This window comes from Carassius auratus, chromosome 3, assembly GCF_003368295.1.
Source record: "Carassius auratus strain Wakin chromosome 3, ASM336829v1, whole genome shotgun sequence".
In the NCBI taxonomy this organism is placed as follows: domain Eukaryota; kingdom Metazoa; phylum Chordata; class Actinopteri; order Cypriniformes; family Cyprinidae; genus Carassius; species Carassius auratus.
In genome coordinates this window covers 29974606-29992841 of record NC_039245.1, presented here as the reverse complement: position 1 = coordinate 29992841, position 18236 = coordinate 29974606, and the positions used below count along the sequence as shown (strand labels likewise).

The window sequence follows — 18236 nt, the reverse complement described above, 5'->3', positions numbered from 1 at the left end:
GAAGTGCTGGTCTTCTACAGATTTTTTGAGAAAAATCAAACCACATCTAAACATAAGCACTGAGGAAAATCGAATAATGGAGGAGCATTCCTAAATCACTCATCTCCTCCTGGACTTCACAGACAAAACTTCTCTATTATTTATAGATCAGAGAACTTTGGGACATGTTGTGCATTTGAATGTTTTCAGGCATGCTCTGAGACAAAGAAATAGTGTTACATCAAATACGTTTAACCATTCAAAAATTTGGGTTTGGATGCTACATTTATTTGATCAAAAATACTGAAAACAGTAAAATTGTGAATAACTTAAAACAACAGATTTTTATTTGAATATATTTTAAAGTGTAATTTATTTCTGTGACGATAAAGCTGAATTTTCAGCAGCCATTGTTCCAGTCTTCAGCGTTAAAATGATCCTTCATTCAATCATTCTGATATGCTCATTTTCTGCTCAAGAAACATTTCTTATTTTTATTAATGGTGAAAGCATTTTTGTGGAAACTGATACTTTTTTCAGATTTCTACGATGAAAGGAAAGTTCAAGAGAACTGTGTTGATTTGAAGTAGAAATATTTTGTAGCATTGTAATAATACTTTTAATAATTGTAATTCATCCTTGCTGAATAAAAGTAATTATTTCTTTAAAAAATAAACTTTTGAATAGTAATGTGCTTTCTGACCACTTCATTTAATCCACTCGCTTGATGAGAGAACTTTCTTTATTGGACTGTCCCTTTAAGCCAAGTAATAAAAGGTTATTGCTGTTGTCCAATAATGACACATAAAAGTGTGCTTGATTACACAATAACCATTGACAGATTCCCACTTATACAACAGCCGTGATTGGGCATCACTATGTGTTTGAATCAATACCTGGCTGCATATTCAGAGCAGAGTCACTGGCTTTTTAATAATAAGCCCACTGTAAGCAATGTGGACACATTGGTGGGTGTATTTTAGCTCTTAACATCCCAGATATTGGATTTTAGCTGTGTTTAAGCTACGATGCAACTTAGTCTGTACTCAGCAATAATGCATGAAACACTGGAGGCACGGGGGATCAGCAGTACTGCAGCATGACTGTATCTGTCCGTCATGTTAACCTTAAACATCAGGAAAGAGCTAAGTCTGCAAACTGGCCCTGCTATGATTTTCAACAGTAAATCGAAACATCATCTGTAATTATTATTCATACTCAATTTTAAAACAACTGCATTAAAGTGAAGCTTCCCTTCAATTGTATTTATTTCAAAGAAAATGTGTATTTATAATATATATAATTCACAAATCATGCTTACTGTAAGTTAATCAGTCACCTAAAATCAAATCACTTCACTGTCACTACACCATGGACACAGAGTAATGGTGAGTGAAAAGATAATAGCAATTTCTTATCCGCTTTCATCAGTGAAATACACATGAGTAAATGTGATATATGGAGTTTTTGGTTTATAATATGATGTGGAGTATTTTGTGTATTCATGCATGCCTAACATTAAAATCTGTCTGTCAGTAGAACAGTGTTAATAATGAATGTTAAGTCTAGACATTCCAGACAGTTCTGTCGAAGTGGGTGGGGGAGATTCAGGTCGGGATGGACCAAAAGTGGTCTTAGTTTCGAGCTCATTTATCTGGGGTCTCACTGCAGGAGACCCCTGCAACCCGTCTTACATTACTGCAGTCAGAGTGTATCTGATAGGGCTGCATTCATCAGTCGCTGCTCTGCAGGGGGGACCTCTGTCAAAGCTTTACATTAGCAGTGTACAGATATATCAGTCATCAGTAATCTGCTCTTATCTCCAAAGATGCAGACATGTGTGAAGAATCAAAGTTTAACTCAGATTTGTGACTAGACCTGTGATGTTTAATCCTGCGGCCGGCCGTTACATTTCCTTTCCGTCCCAGATCAGACCAGAAGATATTTTTTTAGGCTTTACCTCTAGCCATTTTTAATAAATGCACAAGATTAGTTTAAACACACTGCAGATTTTATTAATCAGGATAAATTGTAAATAAAGATTATTGGAATATGTTGGACAAGAAAATACCCTTAGTCATTTTAGTTCAACATGTTGTGCTTAATTCAGAGTCACTGCTTTGTAAAAGTTACTAGCAATTTCTGTGAGATTCCTGCTCCAGTTTTTTATTTTTTAGTGTATGTCTCCTTTCCTAAATCTACCATGTGGTGCGAGCGGAGAAGTGAGCAAAAAAAATTACATGTGACCTACAAAGGAAGGTGAGGGGCTCGCTGAGGTGTGAATGTGAGAGGGGTCACTACACACTAGCACACTGCTGTACTCACCGAGATACACTCTGATAGTATTGAGTACAGAAAAAGACAAACCTAAAATAGGGAAGAGGGGAAAATATGGTTTAGCATAAAGCGCAAGGGATCAAAGAAGAGCAGAGCAGCTGCTTATAAGATTCTTGTGCTAATCAAGCAGTAGTAATGTTGAGAGTGTAGGAGAGATCTCTATCAGCATTAGATGTATTAGGGACCCTAAGTCAATAATTTATTTAAATATTGAACTGTCTTGCATTTATTTTTAAGAAATTTAAGTATTACTATTTTAACCAACAAAAAATGGTTTGAAGTCAGTTAATTACATTTTTTGTTGTAGTTTATCAGTTTACATTTCCAAACAATCATTTTGTCATTAATTATAATAATCATTGTTAAAAAAAACAATGAGCCACTGTGCAACATCAGCTGATTCCCATTGTCCCCCTGCCATTGAGATGTGACATGCATTTTAATTAAGTAAATTAATATTTTGAACTGTACTTGTTGTAGGACAGAATGGCTATAAAAAAAAAAAAAGATCAGACCTTGTGAGAGAGAGCAGTGAGAATACGGTGTAAATTATTGGTATAAATTAAATAGGGAATATTTATATCTTATTTCATTATGAGAGCACCATTAACTGGATGTCTCTTCAATGCATTATCTTTTCTGTCCCCCTGAGAAAGGTTTTCTTATTTCAGAAAGTTCTTATTTCACCTCAGTAAGTCCTGTGTATGAAGAGACCACACAGTGAGTCAGGGTAATCTGGTCTCGTTTTAATCTTGCATTTGTATTGGATTTTGAGCAATATGACTTTTTGATGTTTTCTGTGATATCTATTTTCAGCACGGGGAGGGGAGTCTGGGACCCCCGATCATTGTGTGCACGCGACCGTACCCAGAGTGCCAGCTGTATTCTGATGAGGAAGGAATGGTCGGACGGGACGTGCAGGAGGCAGACATGGACAGTGCAGGAGACAGCGGGGCAGGGTCTGAATCTTCTGAAGGAGGACGTCCTGATGAGAAAGAAGGACTGACTGGACTCTTTCTACGTGGAAACAGGTCAGCATCATGGGTGATTAGGTTTTTGTTGTTGTTGTTTTCACATTTTTTGAGCTTAAGAACTAATCAACAGTCAGGATGAGTACATAAAGCGAGACCTGCGACCTGTCTCTTTGGTGTAGCTGTGGTCAGATGGTGTCGTCAGCAGCAGCTTCAGTGATCTCAGTGGAGGAGCAGTTTGAGGACTATGGAGAGGGAGAAGATGTGGACTTCACTCCCAGCAGCCCCATCCCTGATGATGACACACGTACCAATGGTTTCTCTGACTTGGGCTCGTCTCTGCCCTCCAGGTTAACTAACTCACTTTAGTACACACCTCTCGCCTAAAATACTGACATATAGTGTTATTCTGTATGATCGGTTTCATTTGATTGCATGAATGAATAAGGGAGAAAAGCATGAAACCAGGAAAAAAATCCAAGCCAAAACAAATAGAAAGAAATAAGAAATAAATTGTTTTGAATAATTATTATTTTCATGGCAATTAAAGAAATCCTTACCCCAAACATATGCATTATGGTAACAATAATTTGGGTGTGCTTAAAATGTTATTGGGGTATCAATGCAAAAACAAACAAAAATAATAATAACCTTTCCACATTTTCAAAATGTTAATTAATATATGTTTTAGGTAAAAATATGGCATAGATATATTTTCATGAGAGCCACTAAGAATATTTATAATGCATAGTATAATTCTGGCACAAATACGCTCTCTTGCATCAATGCTTTTGGCAGCAATTAATCATCTCAATGTTAAACATAAAACCACAACAGCCAATAATTATGAAATAGTTTTGGCATACAGTGGGAGTTTTCCATTGTTAGCTATTCTCATTTGTTCTGTGTGATTCTGACTGAATCAAACTAAATCAGTAACATGTCATTAAAAATGATATTCCAACTGTCAAATTTTAAATATCTTACTTTACTATATTATTAAATATATTGAGCAAGTAAACTGAATGCTTCTAGTGGCAGTACTGATCATCACTTGATGGTGTTTGCAGTGCTGGTCAGACCCCTCAGAAGATCAGGCATCTGTACAACAGTGAGCTTCTGGATGTTTACTGCTCTCAGTGCTGCAAGAAAGTCAACCTGCTCAATGACCTAGAGGCCAGACTCAAGAACCTCAAAGCTAACAGGTAAGAGTGACAGAGTGGGAAATTAGCATATTGCTATGATAATCTAATAGATTGCAACAGGGATGATGTACAGTATTTTTGTAGTCCAACGCGGATGTTAGCATAACACCGTTTCCATCAGCAAAAAGCTTTTAGGACTTTCCATTGGCTTTTGGATTAATGCAAAAAAAAAAAAAAAAGCAGCAGCTCTGTGACCAACAAAAGTTTTTGATTCTTACATGTTTTTTCATTAAAATAATCTGCACAAATGAACTAAACTTTTATGAAGCCTAAATATGGTCACAAAAGTAAAAAGCTGAAGTTAGGCTTTAGATGAACTACACCTCGGTTGCATGTCTTCACCATAACAATGATTACGCAAACTTTTAGTATTAACTTAAAATCTCAGTTTGCAAGAGCGAAAAGTCAAGCCCCATTCACAAGGGGTGTCAGCGTTAACGCTTGATGGAGGACATTTCTGAAGCTTTGTACTGACACAACCGCCATAGTGACAAGACAGCCAATCAAGTTAGTTTTCTGGTGTTTCATGAACGGGATTGGCTAGTGTCTGCGCTAGGGTATTTGCATAAAATGATATGCCTTAAAAGTAAATGAGAGGTGTTGACGCCGACGCCCTGTGTGAATGGGGTGTTAGAAGACACAACTGTGAAAACGGACTAGTGAATTGATGAGTTTTCCTGTTAGCCATTATGACCTCTAATGTCTGCGACAACCTCTAATCCCAGCTAGCGACTTGTTAGCCTTTTTGAAGACACATAAAAGCTTAAAAAAATCAAAAAGGGCGGGTATTACTGATGTAGTTTATGTAGTATAATAAAATAACCACAGACCTTATTTCAGACAATTAACAAAAAAACATAAAATATATAGAATGATGGAACCTGCAGTTCAAAGATACTGCCTCATTGCTGCAGTACTAATGTGAAGTGACATTCAGCCAAGTATGGTGACCCATACTCAGAATTTGTGCTCTGCATTTAACCCATCCGAAATGCACACACACACACTGTGAGCACACACCCGGAGCAGTGGGCAGCCATTTATGCTGCGGCGCCCGGGGAGCAGTTGGTGGTTCGATGCCTTGCTCAAGGGCACCTAAGTCGTGGTATTGAAGGTGGAGAGAGAGCGGTTCATGCACTCCCCCCACCCACAATTCTGTCCGGCCCGAGAATAGAACTCACAACCCTTCGATTGGGAGTCCAACCCTCTAACCATTAGGCCACGACTTCCCGTTAATACACAAATCACACAACTATTGGGTAAACAATTTCTGAATGCACCCAGTTCTTATTTTATTTTTGGTTGTTATTGAGTATTGATTGATATACACATGTATTTATTTATATTTGTCTTGCCTCTTTCGCCATCTTGGATTCATTTATTTAATTTAACTGATGCAGTGCATATTAATAATGAACTAGAAATATATTTATGTAGTGATGTTTTTTTTCTTCTTCTGCAGCCATTTTATGCTCAAGAATGATTATCTAGCATCCTCTCTTTCCCAAATCAGTGGTTACATGTCCATGATTCAGTCTGAATGCTGTCTTTAGTGCCCTTAACTTTGCAGCATCAATAGTTCATATTAACTGGCATAGCACTGCACTTCTGAGAGGATTCTTTGTCTCAGTTCACTCTAGGAAAAGCTAGATATATCTTTATGAGTCTCTTTAATCACCCCGGTCCGTCTGAAGCTTTACCGGGAGACGGGTTTCATCAGAGGAGCCGTTACCATGGCAACAATATTCCAGTCAGTCAAGGGTTTACTAATCTTTGTGAATGTTATCAGATAGGAAAAACTGAGCCCCTCAAGAAAAAGCCTGGGGTGTTTAAGTGGGTGTGTGTGGTGGAATTTGATGAAAACTGCTGAAATAATCCTTTTATTATTATGTGGACACCTAACAAATTTGGCACTTCAGGAGCATGACACTGCAATCTCTCATCTGTAACAAGATTTAAAGCATCATGGGATCATGAGGTTTCCACCTCTGCTGCTGACACAAGAGACATTATACTGCAGACAGGGATCTTCTATCTTAAAACCTAGTGAGCTGCCTCACAACATACTTCCTACTGTAGATAGACAGCTGCCTTCTAAGACAGCTTCTTGACCGTCATGGGACAACAGCACAGGAGTTAGTTCAGAAGTATAGAGACAGCACACAAATACGGAAAAGACACAACTGACTTTAATAGAATATGACCATATCTCCCCAGTTTTTCAGCGTCCTTGGTTCCGGAAATATTTTTCCTATTCATTTGCCCCATAGGAATTTTTAAAAAGTCTTTGTTTAAGAGGTATAAGGTATAAACCAATATAGCTAACTATGAGGAGAATCACAACGTTATAAAGTTTGATTTAAAAGTATAAAAAAATGGCTACTGTACGAAACTGTATATAACAGCTTTAGTGAGGAAAAAAGATACAATCCCATGAAGCATTGCAAATGATTTAATCAAAGTAAAATGGTAAAGAAATATAAAACTGTTGATTTAAAGTTTATATAGTGCGGCCCGATGACTTCAGCAAAACCATATACCATTGATTAACAACCTCGTAGATCAGAGTAGGTCTATTGAGAGGTTTATGAAGGTTTATAAGTTATCATTCAAAATCAGTTCTGCTTTAGAGAAAATGAATGGGATTTTAACTCCCAGAACCCAACTGTTGCACTCTGTAGAGTTTGAGGTTAGCATCATGCTAATAATACTGAACTGTTTTTATTTATACTTTCAGAACTGAATGAAATATATGTATTTTTAGCTACATACAGTACATTACTTCCTCTAATACACTAATTTTTTTTGATGTAGTTGTTTCTGGGATTGCCTAATCATTTTTTTTATAAATTATAATGAAGCAAGGTATTTTAGGGGGCAGCATAAACAAGTGGCTACCTTTTGGAACTGAACAAGAGTTGCTGTTTAATAAGAGCGGTGTAATTTCCTTTTTCTCAGGCTGAATGGGTGTGAGGGGGAAGTGGGATCATGTGGCATTCTGTGGCCTTTGGCTATTAATCCTCTGGCATTTTTGTCCAAATCCTCCACTGCATGCTCTGCTGCAGTTAAAAGGCATTCATGCAAAACATGATCGGCACCAATATGAACTGCTCTATAGTGATCAGCAAACATTTGGTTTATTGTATTAATAAGTATTGTCTGTCTGTCTGTCTGTCTGTCTAGTACGGAGATCTGCTGTTGAATCACTGTTAAGTTTAAAAAACCATCAAAAGCCAACTCTAACAGGGTCCTGACAGGTCATGAAGAACTATGTGTGACTGTCCTTTTGAGGGCATGTGTGTGAGTGTTGTGAGTGTATTTGTCCTCATGTCCTTTGGTTTGCAGATTGTCTGGCTTCATCATTGTTGTTGTAGTTAAATGTGTTTTGTCACTGCTGGGCTGGATATGAGGACAGGAGAGCTGTTTCTGCGAGCTGCTTTGAGTTCAGATCTGACTGATGTTATGAGAGAAGGGGTTTAAAGAGAGACAGAGGGTCACACAGTTATATAAACCCAGACAGTGGTTTATAATTAGAGTGCAGGTAGAGGTCCTCCAGAGCTGTCTGATTATCAGTGTAATCTCATGACCCAGGACAGTCCGACTGCAGTACATGATCTTGGCCACTTGGGGCAATAGTTAATTAATAATTATGCTCTAAAAAATCTGCTTAGAAGAATTGAATCAACAAAACATTGCAGTGGTTGCACTGCAAGACAGTATGGAAGCATATGTGTAGCATTATTCAATTTGGGATGTAATATGCAAAATGACAATGCAATATGTAAAATGGCAATGCATTTCTGTATTTACATTTACATTTTCCAATACATTTGTGCAACGTATGGTGCAAAATGAAAATGAAAATTAAATTACATAATTTTCATTTATCATTTCCTACACCAGTTTTAATATGTAAAATGAATATTAATTTTAACGCTTTATAAGTTGCAAAATTAAAATGAAAATGTATTACATAAATTATTAGATATGTCTAACACGTTCAAGCAAAAACTGTGGCAAAATGATAATTTAAATGCTATTTTTCTTGAAAGCATTAACACTCACAGTCAAGACACTTACGATTGCATTTTTATTCAATGACCCGCAATGAATGTAGCAAAATTCAATGTGCACACTGAAAATGCATTCCGAGCCGATCACGTCTCCGCCCCCTCACGACATGTCAATCACTGCGTGAACAAGGCGGGGCTTACAGAAGGTCAGAGACTCACATCTCAAGAAGAGGATTCAAGTGAGAAAACATGGACAAGACAGCTGGTCTGTGTATGTTTTGATCATTTCGGTTTATGGCATTCGCACTTGTGGACGGAGCTGAAACGCTGCTTTCATCTGATTGGTCGAATCGCTCCGCCTTCAGCTCGGTCTTTTTATTCTTTCAGGCAGAATAAGAGTCAGTGCGAGTGAAGCACTGTAATGTCTGAAACACCCGCTCACTGTTAATTAACATAATATTTGAACCAGAGCTGGGCATATAATTCGTGCTGCGGAGACCTGCAAATTATTTCTAGGTTGTAGTATTGTATCAATATTGTCCCACTGATAAATACAGTGCAAATAGTTCTCTCTCTTTGGATGGAAATAAAAATCAATAATAGACTGAACATTTCCATGTCTGTAACATTTACCATTACCAAGTTATAAGGCACTAGGTATGTGTGTGTGTGTGTGACATTAATAAATAATTGTAAAAATTAATATAGTTAAATTTCTAAATAAAAATAGTAAAATTAGCTCTATGCTGCTCAGTGCTCCTGTAGCCTACCCCAGAGCGCCCTCTCGCGGCTGGAGACGGTAATGTTTTCTCTTGGTCCTGCATAAATACGACTTATAGTCCAGTGCGACATACATATGTTTTTTTCCTCGTCATGACGTATTTTTGGACTGATGCAACTTATACCGAAAAATACAGTTAACATTATTATTATTATAAGAGTAATTGACACAGACTAGAACTTTATCAGATCTTCAGACTCGTCCGACTGGTGTTGCTTGTATAACTAGCCAGACTTACCTTCCCAAAAAATCCTATTTAATTTTATTTCATAAATGTAACTATACACTGTTATTCACTGTTATCCAAAGAGAAAGAACTATTTGCACTTTATTTATCAGTGGGACAATATTCATACAATACTATAACCTAGAAATAATTTGCAGGTCTCAGCAGCACGAATTATGTGCCCAGCTACATCTGATTCAAATATTATGCTAATTAACAGTGAGTGCTTTCAGACATTACAGTGCTTCACTCGCACTGACTCTTATTCTGCCTGAAAGAATAAAAAGAACGAGCTGAAGGTGGAGCGATTCGACAAATCAGATGAAAGCAGCGTTTCAGCTCCGTCCACAAGTGCGAATGAAATATTGAAGCCATAAACCGAAATGATCAAAACATACACAGACCAGCTGTCTTGTCCATGTTTTCTCACTTGAATCCTCTTCTTGAGATGTGAGTCTCTGACCTTCTGTAAGCCCCGCCTTGTTCACGCAGTGATTGACATGTCGTGAGGGGGCGGAGACGTGATCGGCTCGGAATGCATTTTCAGTGTGCACATTGAATTTTGCTACATTCATTGCGGGTCATTGAATGAAAATGCAATCGTAAGTGTCTTGACTGTGAGTGTTAATGCATTTAAGAAAAATAGCATTTAAATGATCATTTTGTCACAGTTTTTGCTTGAAGGTGTTAGACATATCTAATCATTTCTGTAATACATTTTCATTTTAATTTTGCAACTTATAAAGCGTTAAAATTAATATTCATTTTACATATTAAAACTAGTGTATGAAATGGCAAATTAAACTTATGTAATTTAATTTTAATTTTAATTTTGCACCAAACGTTGCACAAATGTATTGGAAAATGTAAATGTAAATACAGAAATGCATTGCCATTTTACATATTGCATTATCATTTTGCATATTACATCCCAAATTGAATAATGCTACCCATATGCTTCCATAAGACAGAAGGGTTGCACTGAGGAAGATCAATTATAACCTGTCTATCTGTCAGTCTGTCAGTCAGTCAGTAAGTCATTAGATACACATTAAACTGGACTTTCTGCATGGCATTATATAATTTTTTTTTATGAATATTGTTTTCTAATACAGGGATCTTTTCCACTTTCTTTTTACAGCCCAAACAGGAAAATTTCCAGTACAGCATTTGGTCGGTAAGTCTCTCATCTTTGTTACTTTCACAAGATCTGTAGAATATGAGATTACAAAGCACTGGCTTCATACCCATTGCCTGACTTTGAACTAACTTTTTGACTGTTAAAAAATATAACATTAACATGAATGAATGAAACATGTATGAATGAAATTTGTCTGCCATGTGACTTAACCAGCGTCAGTTTTGTCACTCCACTGCCATTCATAAACCCTCTCCAATGGCCTCACGGGAGAGTAAAGTATCTTCTTTAGCGGAAGAAATAAGTTAACTGGTCTTCTTTCAAATACTGTCAATTCAGACATATGTACAACTCCTTTTGCATCCATTTTTTGCCTACTATATGGCAGTATTCGATTTCGAATGCAGAGTAAATCCCTTTTTGTTTAGAGAAGGAGAATTATTATAATTCTCTGTTTCTCTGTGTCCCACAGTCAGCTCTTCCACCACAGTAACTTCAGCAGCAGTCAGGGCAGCACAGAGGACCTGTTCAGAGACAGCATCGACTCCTGTGACGTTGACATCACTGAGAAGGTCCGGGAAACATGATAATGAGTCACTGAAGACCCTGTTTATGCATAAAATTCAAATAATGTTTTATACTATTATAATGCTGTTTTCCTGTGGATGTGATTGAGAAAACATTGTCTATAATGATGAACTCTCTTCCATTTCTACTGCAGGTGAGTTATTTGGAAAAGAAGATAACGGAGCTTGAGAATGACAGTCTGGCTAATGGAGATCTGAAATCCAAACTTAAACAGGAAAACACACAACTAGTTCATAGGTAAAGAGATCTGACTATAAGTTACAGACAGCACTACACCGTATAAAGAGCATACTGATACATTTAATGTAATTATGTACATATGTGATTTATTATTTATTACTTTGTTTGTAATTATAATTCTCTTCAAAAATTTTGAGGTCAATAAGACTTTTTTTTTCGGAAAGAAATTAATGTTTTTATTTACCAAGAATTATTTTCATTGATCTAGAATCAGAGTTACGACATTTATAATGTTAGAAAAGTAATAAATGCTTTTATTTGCAATGACTGCAAAAATACAGCTTTACCATGAAATGAATATATTAGGCTTTAAAATATGTGAAATTAGAAAACGTTTCTTTTAAATTGTAATTATATTTCACAGTATTAATGTTTATACCCTAATACACTTTTATCACATAAATGCAGCCTTGGTGAGCATAAGAGACATATTCATATGAAGTATATGTTTTCTTATGTCTATATGTGTTTGTACATGTTAACCCATCAGGGTACATGAGCTGGAGGAGCAGATCAAAGATCAGGAGGCGCGTGCAGAGCAGTGTTTAGAGGAAGAGCTGAAGAGACACAGAGAGGCCTACAGTAAGATGGAGAGAGACAAGAGTACGGAGATTGAACTGCTTAGTAACAGGTACCTAGTCTTCTATCAGAAAACTAAAAAAATCACATGTATATGAGTCGTGTGGAGTTTTCAAGACCTTAAAACACTTTATAATGACTGATTTCTGCCCATAGGGTCCAGCAGCTGGAAGAAGAGAACGCAGAGATGAAAGTGAATGTGTGCAGACTCAAGTCTCAAACTGAGAAACTGGACCAGGTCAGATATGCATCAAATCTTATGTTCTTAAGTACAAATCCATTGACCATCACCGCAAGCACATGACCCACATCATACATCAGCTCATCAGGTTATGTGTCAAATGGTTTGTTTTACTTGCTATCTTGCACCATGCACTCACCGACACGTTCAGACACCCATTTTCACACCATCACTCCTGACCTCACTGAAGCATCTTTTGACACATTTCAGCAGGCAGAGAAATCCCTGGAGCTTGTCGGTGTTAACGGCACACTCTTTCATGTTGCTTGCATTAGCTAGTGTAATGAGTGTGAAAGCTCCTGCCTACATGACATTAGCAGCCCTATTTGACGCAGCGCTTGTGAGGCTTTGATCTCTGAGATGGAGTGAACCATCGTCGAGCAACTGCACGACTTGATGCTGCAGCTTTTCCCATAAAGCTAAAAAACTAGGTCACTGTCTGATATAGTTAAAAAATTAAAGGTCCTCTTGTGGACTAGGCTGGAAAATTATATTTTTTTGTTTCAGAATAAGCTACATTTATGGTGAAATTGTTGTCAGATTTTATTGCTGATTTGAAATGCAGTGAAACATTAAATACACAGGTGACACAAAGTTTTCACAATGCTTCTTTAAGTGGATGAGTCACACTTGTACGCCTATTGACTAGTTTTGCCTAAAAAAAAAAAAACAGCTGCATGATGTCCAAAATGGCTGTTAAGTGAATTGACTTGTCTTTTGATTTTTTTAACTCATGTTAAATCAAGCCAAATTTATTGATACAGTGTTTTTTTAAAAAATACAAATAGTTTCAAAGCAACTTCACCAGAAATAATAATAGTATCTCTAAAATGCTTTAATTGGTACTCGACTTCTGTCATTATTTACCCACCCTCATGTCATCCTAGATGCATTTGACTTTCTTTTTTCTGTGGAACACGTATTATGATTTTTAGAAAAATATTCCATCTCTGTTAGTGCATAAAATCCATGTGGATGGGACCCTCAAAGTTGACACATATTAAATCCAAACACTCTCAGAAATAAAGGACCAAAAACTGTGGTTTTTGAAGCATCGACTTCGAGGGTCCCATCCACTTGCATGACATGGAAATCTTATGGATTATTTTGCTAAAAATCTTTGTTTGTGTCATTGAAAAAAAAAAAAAAGTTGTGTTCATTATGGATGACATTGGTGAGGAATTTTCATTTTTTGGGTGGTGTATCCCTTTAATGCTTTAACATAGAGCAGTTTAGGGCTAGGTGAAATGGCAATATACAAGAATGGTATGAATGATCCTCCGGATTAAGATCTGGCTGTATTATATTTATTATATTTTCTAGCAGATTTATCAGTGCCACAGTGCCTTGGGCAAAAATCAAGAGATTTATATATTATCTAGCGCTCTAAGCAAAAGTAAACAGTTCTCAATATTAATGAAATTATAACCAGTTGTCAAAAAAGCTGATGCAAGTAAACATTTTCCAAATTCAATTAGCAGTCATTAAAGCGGTGATGTTGAGAAATATGTGGGTATGGCTTTATTTTAAATCATTAATGTCGCACTATAGAGACAAGTAGTTTAGACAGGATAACTATTTCCTCACTATGTATATTTGTGCACAGGAGAAGCAACGTATGACTGATAAACTGGAAGATACAAGCCTGCGTTTGAAGGATGAGATGGATCTGTACAGGAAAATTATGGATAAACTTTGGCAGAACAGACATGAGTTTCAGAAGGAGCGAGAGGCCATGCAAGAGGTAACACCGTGTCATTTTCATTGCAGATTACAATTATACACACACATAAAAATCTCCAGACATCTCACAGAATTCACACATGCATGTAGCTGATTGAGGACCTGCGGCGTGAACTGGAGCACCTCCAGCTCTTTAAACTGGAAACTGAGAAGCCCGGCCGTGGCCGTAACGCCGCAGGACTGTCCGAGTACAATGCCAAGACTCGAGAGATTGAACTGGAGCATGAAGTAAAACGGCTTAAGCAGGTACAGTGGAAAGATATGGCTTAATAATATTCTTATTGTGCTGTCTGTGATATGTCAGCTTACGATGATATTGCAAATCAGTCTGGTCCATGATTGTTTGTATGATACGTTGTATATTATACGGTTTCTGTGTATACTTTACAACTCTCAAGCGCCGTGAAGCACATGAAAGCATCACAAAAGTGGCTTATGCACTATATATATATATATAAATAATATATATATTAGATTTTAATATAAGGATATGAATCTTATATAATTAGAAGAATTTATATGCATCAGAGAAATTTCTGTGACATTTCCAGGTGGGAAATCACACTTTTAAAATTCCCTCATATACAGTAAGCTGGTTTACCAATACCATGAGAATCCTTAAGAATGAAGAATTAAAATGAGAGTTTTTTGAAAGAACCAATCAAAATAGGAAATATGTCTTGATTTTAGCTAAACCTGGTTTAGTCTTATTTTAAATCATATTAAGCTATATTGTGGTTCCCTTGGAAGTGTGCTGATTCACCCAATGAGAACCACTGCTGTTTATTATATATATGCATACTGTATACTTCCTTGCATTGAGTATGAATTGCTCACTGATGTGTTTAATCATCTAACAGGAGAACCATAAACTCAGAGACCAGAATGATGATCTGAATGGACAAATTCTCAGCCTCAGCCTTTACGAGGCCAAAAACCTGTTCGCATGTCACACCAAGGCCCAGTCACTGGCAGCAGAGATAGACAATGCCTCCAGAGATGAGGTGAGAACAACATTCACAGTGTACAGAGACCTGCAGAGTCCTGAAGCTTTGCCTGGTCCCTTTGAGGGACTGCATATAAGTTCCCACTAGAAACCTGCACAAGACCAATTTTTCCATCCCACTCCCTGCTCCCCCTGCTCCCACAGAAATATGTATGATTTTGTCCTACTCCCGCCCGCAACATTCATGTTTTGTCAGTCAGTTCAACCATGACATAGTTCTGTAACATCGAATAAGTTCCACAGCATCCCAGCATAAATGCTCACAATAAAATATTTGTTATTTAAGCATAATTAGCCTATTTTAACAGAAAAGCAAGCATGGGGTGCTGTGTGCATGGTTTGGCATGAATGCGAGCAAAGAGCTCCCTTTATAGACACTTAAAAGCTGACATCAGTTCATTGCAATCTCACAAAACTCTGTTATAACACAATGAATTTATGCACAATGAATCTTTCAAAATGTTTACACGTTGTGTGTTATAATGAGAGGATTCGTTAGCACGCAATTTTCAGTGCTGCCTAAGAAATTTTAAGTGTTGAGTGGATTCTAACTTAAACACTTCTGATTGGCCATTGCATTCCAAAAATCAACAGTTATGTCTGTGTGTGGCAACACTGGTCTACGCTGCAAGCACATGATATAAATAGAAACTCTGCATATGCTTGCTCCAGTTAATCATTATTATTTTATATTAGTTGTTCTTGTTGTTTGTATGCAATATTGAGTAACAATTTATTTGTTTTTAGATAAGAATGATTCTGTACCTTAAAGGGATAGTTGAAAATTACCCCACGATTTACCCTAAACCCATCCAAGGTTTCTTCTTTCAGACAAATACAATCGGACTTACAGAGATTTTGCAGCAAAATAAAGTGCATCCATCCATCATAAAAAGTGCTCCACATGGCTTTGGGGGGGTGAATAAAGGCATTCTGAAGTGAACCAATGCATTTTTTAAAGAACAATACCCATATTTAAAACTTTATAAACTGTAATCTTTAGTTTCCGCTAACTGTCACATTTTACGGATGACGTAGGACCTAGGCAAGGCAAGGCAAGTTTATTTATATAGCACATTTCGTGTTTTAGCACATCTCTACTGGAAGCTGATTCCAAGGAACAGCGTAAGAATTAATCACACTCCATAAAATGAAATTTTAAATTTATTTATATAGCACATTTATCACAGCAAAGCTGACCAAAGTGCTGAACAAAGTCAAAGATAAACATAAAATAAAAAAACAGATGATACAGTAAAACAATAAAAAAAACATAGATAAAATCCAATTTAAAATGCCTGGGAATAAAGATATGTTTTCCACTTCATTTTAAAAGTTGTGATAGAAGGTGCAAGGTGAATGTCCAGTGGAAGTTGGTTCCAGAGATGGGGGGCCGCAATAGAAAAAGCCCTATCACCCTTCGTTTGAACGAGGGACAATTGAAAGAGCTCTAACAGAAGATCATAGAGATCTGGAGGATGAAACGTGAATAAGATGATCTGACAGAAAAGATGGGGCTTGACCATTAAGATTTTTTATTATGACAAAAGCAGTCATAAGATTTATACATCATCTATAAATAAGCTTTCCATTGGTGTGTAGTTTGTTAGGATTGGACAGTATTTGACCGAGATACAACGATTTGAAAATCTAGAATCTGAGGGTGAAGAAAAAATCTAAAATACTGAGAAAATCACCTTTAAAGTTGTCCAAATGAAGTCCTTATTACTAATCAATAATAACATTTTGATATGAAATGTCTTCATGGAACATGATCTTTACTTAATATCCTAATGATTTTTGGCATAAAGAAAAATCTATAATTTTGACCCCATACAATCTTTTTTTTTTGGCTATTGCTAAAAATATACCCCAGTGACTTAAGACTGCTTTTGTGGTCTATGGTCACATATTTGGTTTTCCTTAAGCCATACTTTGTGTAGTTTTAAAGATACTAAATGTTACAATACTAAACATTAGCATTTGTTCTAATCTTAGAGGGACTTCCAAAATGTCCTTTTAGCTTTACATATCATCATTTTTTTTGTCACTCATTTGGTCAATCTCTCCATCCTTCCAGCTTGTGGAGGCTTTGAAAGAACAAGAGGAGATCAACTTCCGTTTAAGGCAGTACATGGACAAGATCATCCTGGCTATCCTCGACCACAACCCCTCCATCTTAGAGATCAAGCAATAGGCTCCTGAGCTGAGAGCGGATAGAGGACTCCATTCAGGCCAGGGGTGTAAAATGCACCACCTCTGCCCCTTTACATCAAGTCATCATGTATTTACAGACAAGTAGCTGTCAAAATGATTGTGTCTCTCATGTGCTTGTCTCACACACGTGGGTCACGTTTCCATCACTGCTCATGTCATCACGCTGTGCGTTTAGGCTGTAGAAATGACAGAAACAAGTGATGAAACTGGAATCTAGAGTAGAAGTGTACCTTTGCTCTCAGTTATGTATAAATATATATACACACTACCTCTGAGTATGTACAACTCAGTGTTGTATTCTACACGACATGAACAAAAGAAGTAGAATTATATTAAATATCACACGATCACACCATACAGGAGAACTATACATGCACCCATATGGCATGTGAGGGTTTATTATTATTATTATTATTATTTGAACATTTAATCAGCCTCAGTATTTCTTTATAACGTGCTGTGTGCCTATGAAGTCTTAACAGTCCAGCACTGAATCAACAGACAGAGCATAGAAAGACATGACTGTATAATAACTTGTAATCAAGCAGATTAGGGAACTTCTTTTGAATGTTCTCTGCCAACACACGCTGTGGTCTGCTGTGAAAATCATAATAAAATCATGCCATGCCATCCCAAGATGAGATACACTGCTGTTAACTGCTGATGCTCTCAGTTGGGCTGAAATATTGATATACAGCTTCTAAACTATGGGTCTGTACTGACCATCAGCATCCACAAGTGAACACAGTACAGACGACACAGCTGTACAGTATAGTATATATACGTATAGAAAGAAAAGTCTATAGAATATGTGAAAAAGAAAGGTTTATTTTCTTAGAAGTCCGAGTTTGGAGTGAAATAGTCCACTGAAGTTTCAAGGAAGAGCTGGAGTGTTATACATAATGAGTGAGAGGTAAATGATTATTATATAATAAAGTCATTTTTGTATAACAAGAAGTACAAAAGCCCCAA

At 36.8% G+C, this 18236-nt stretch overlaps 1 protein-coding gene across 2 annotated transcripts in view; it reads left to right on the top strand.

The window, feature by feature from the left end:
• The window catches only part of LOC113053820 (rab11 family-interacting protein 4A-like), a 41364-nt gene extending 23727 nt beyond the window's left edge, over positions 1 to 17637 (top strand). For both annotated transcript variants that reach the window (XM_026219060.1, XM_026219066.1), the window contains 12 exons: positions 3133 to 3347; positions 3470 to 3637; positions 4358 to 4492; positions 10654 to 10689; positions 11123 to 11222; positions 11372 to 11475; positions 11969 to 12109; positions 12214 to 12295; positions 13905 to 14042; positions 14132 to 14287; positions 14902 to 15045; positions 17128 to 17637. In XM_026219060.1, the coding sequence (XP_026074845.1) occupies positions 3133 to 3347; positions 3470 to 3637; positions 4358 to 4492; positions 10654 to 10689; positions 11123 to 11222; positions 11372 to 11475; positions 11969 to 12109; positions 12214 to 12295; positions 13905 to 14042; positions 14132 to 14287; positions 14902 to 15045; positions 17128 to 17244 (1536 nt within the window). In that variant the 3' untranslated portion in view covers positions 17245 to 17637. The remainder of the gene's footprint in view (positions 1 to 3132; positions 3348 to 3469; positions 3638 to 4357; positions 4493 to 10653; positions 10690 to 11122; positions 11223 to 11371; positions 11476 to 11968; positions 12110 to 12213; positions 12296 to 13904; positions 14043 to 14131; positions 14288 to 14901; positions 15046 to 17127) is intronic.
• The last annotated feature ends 599 nt before the right edge of the window (positions 17638 to 18236 follow it).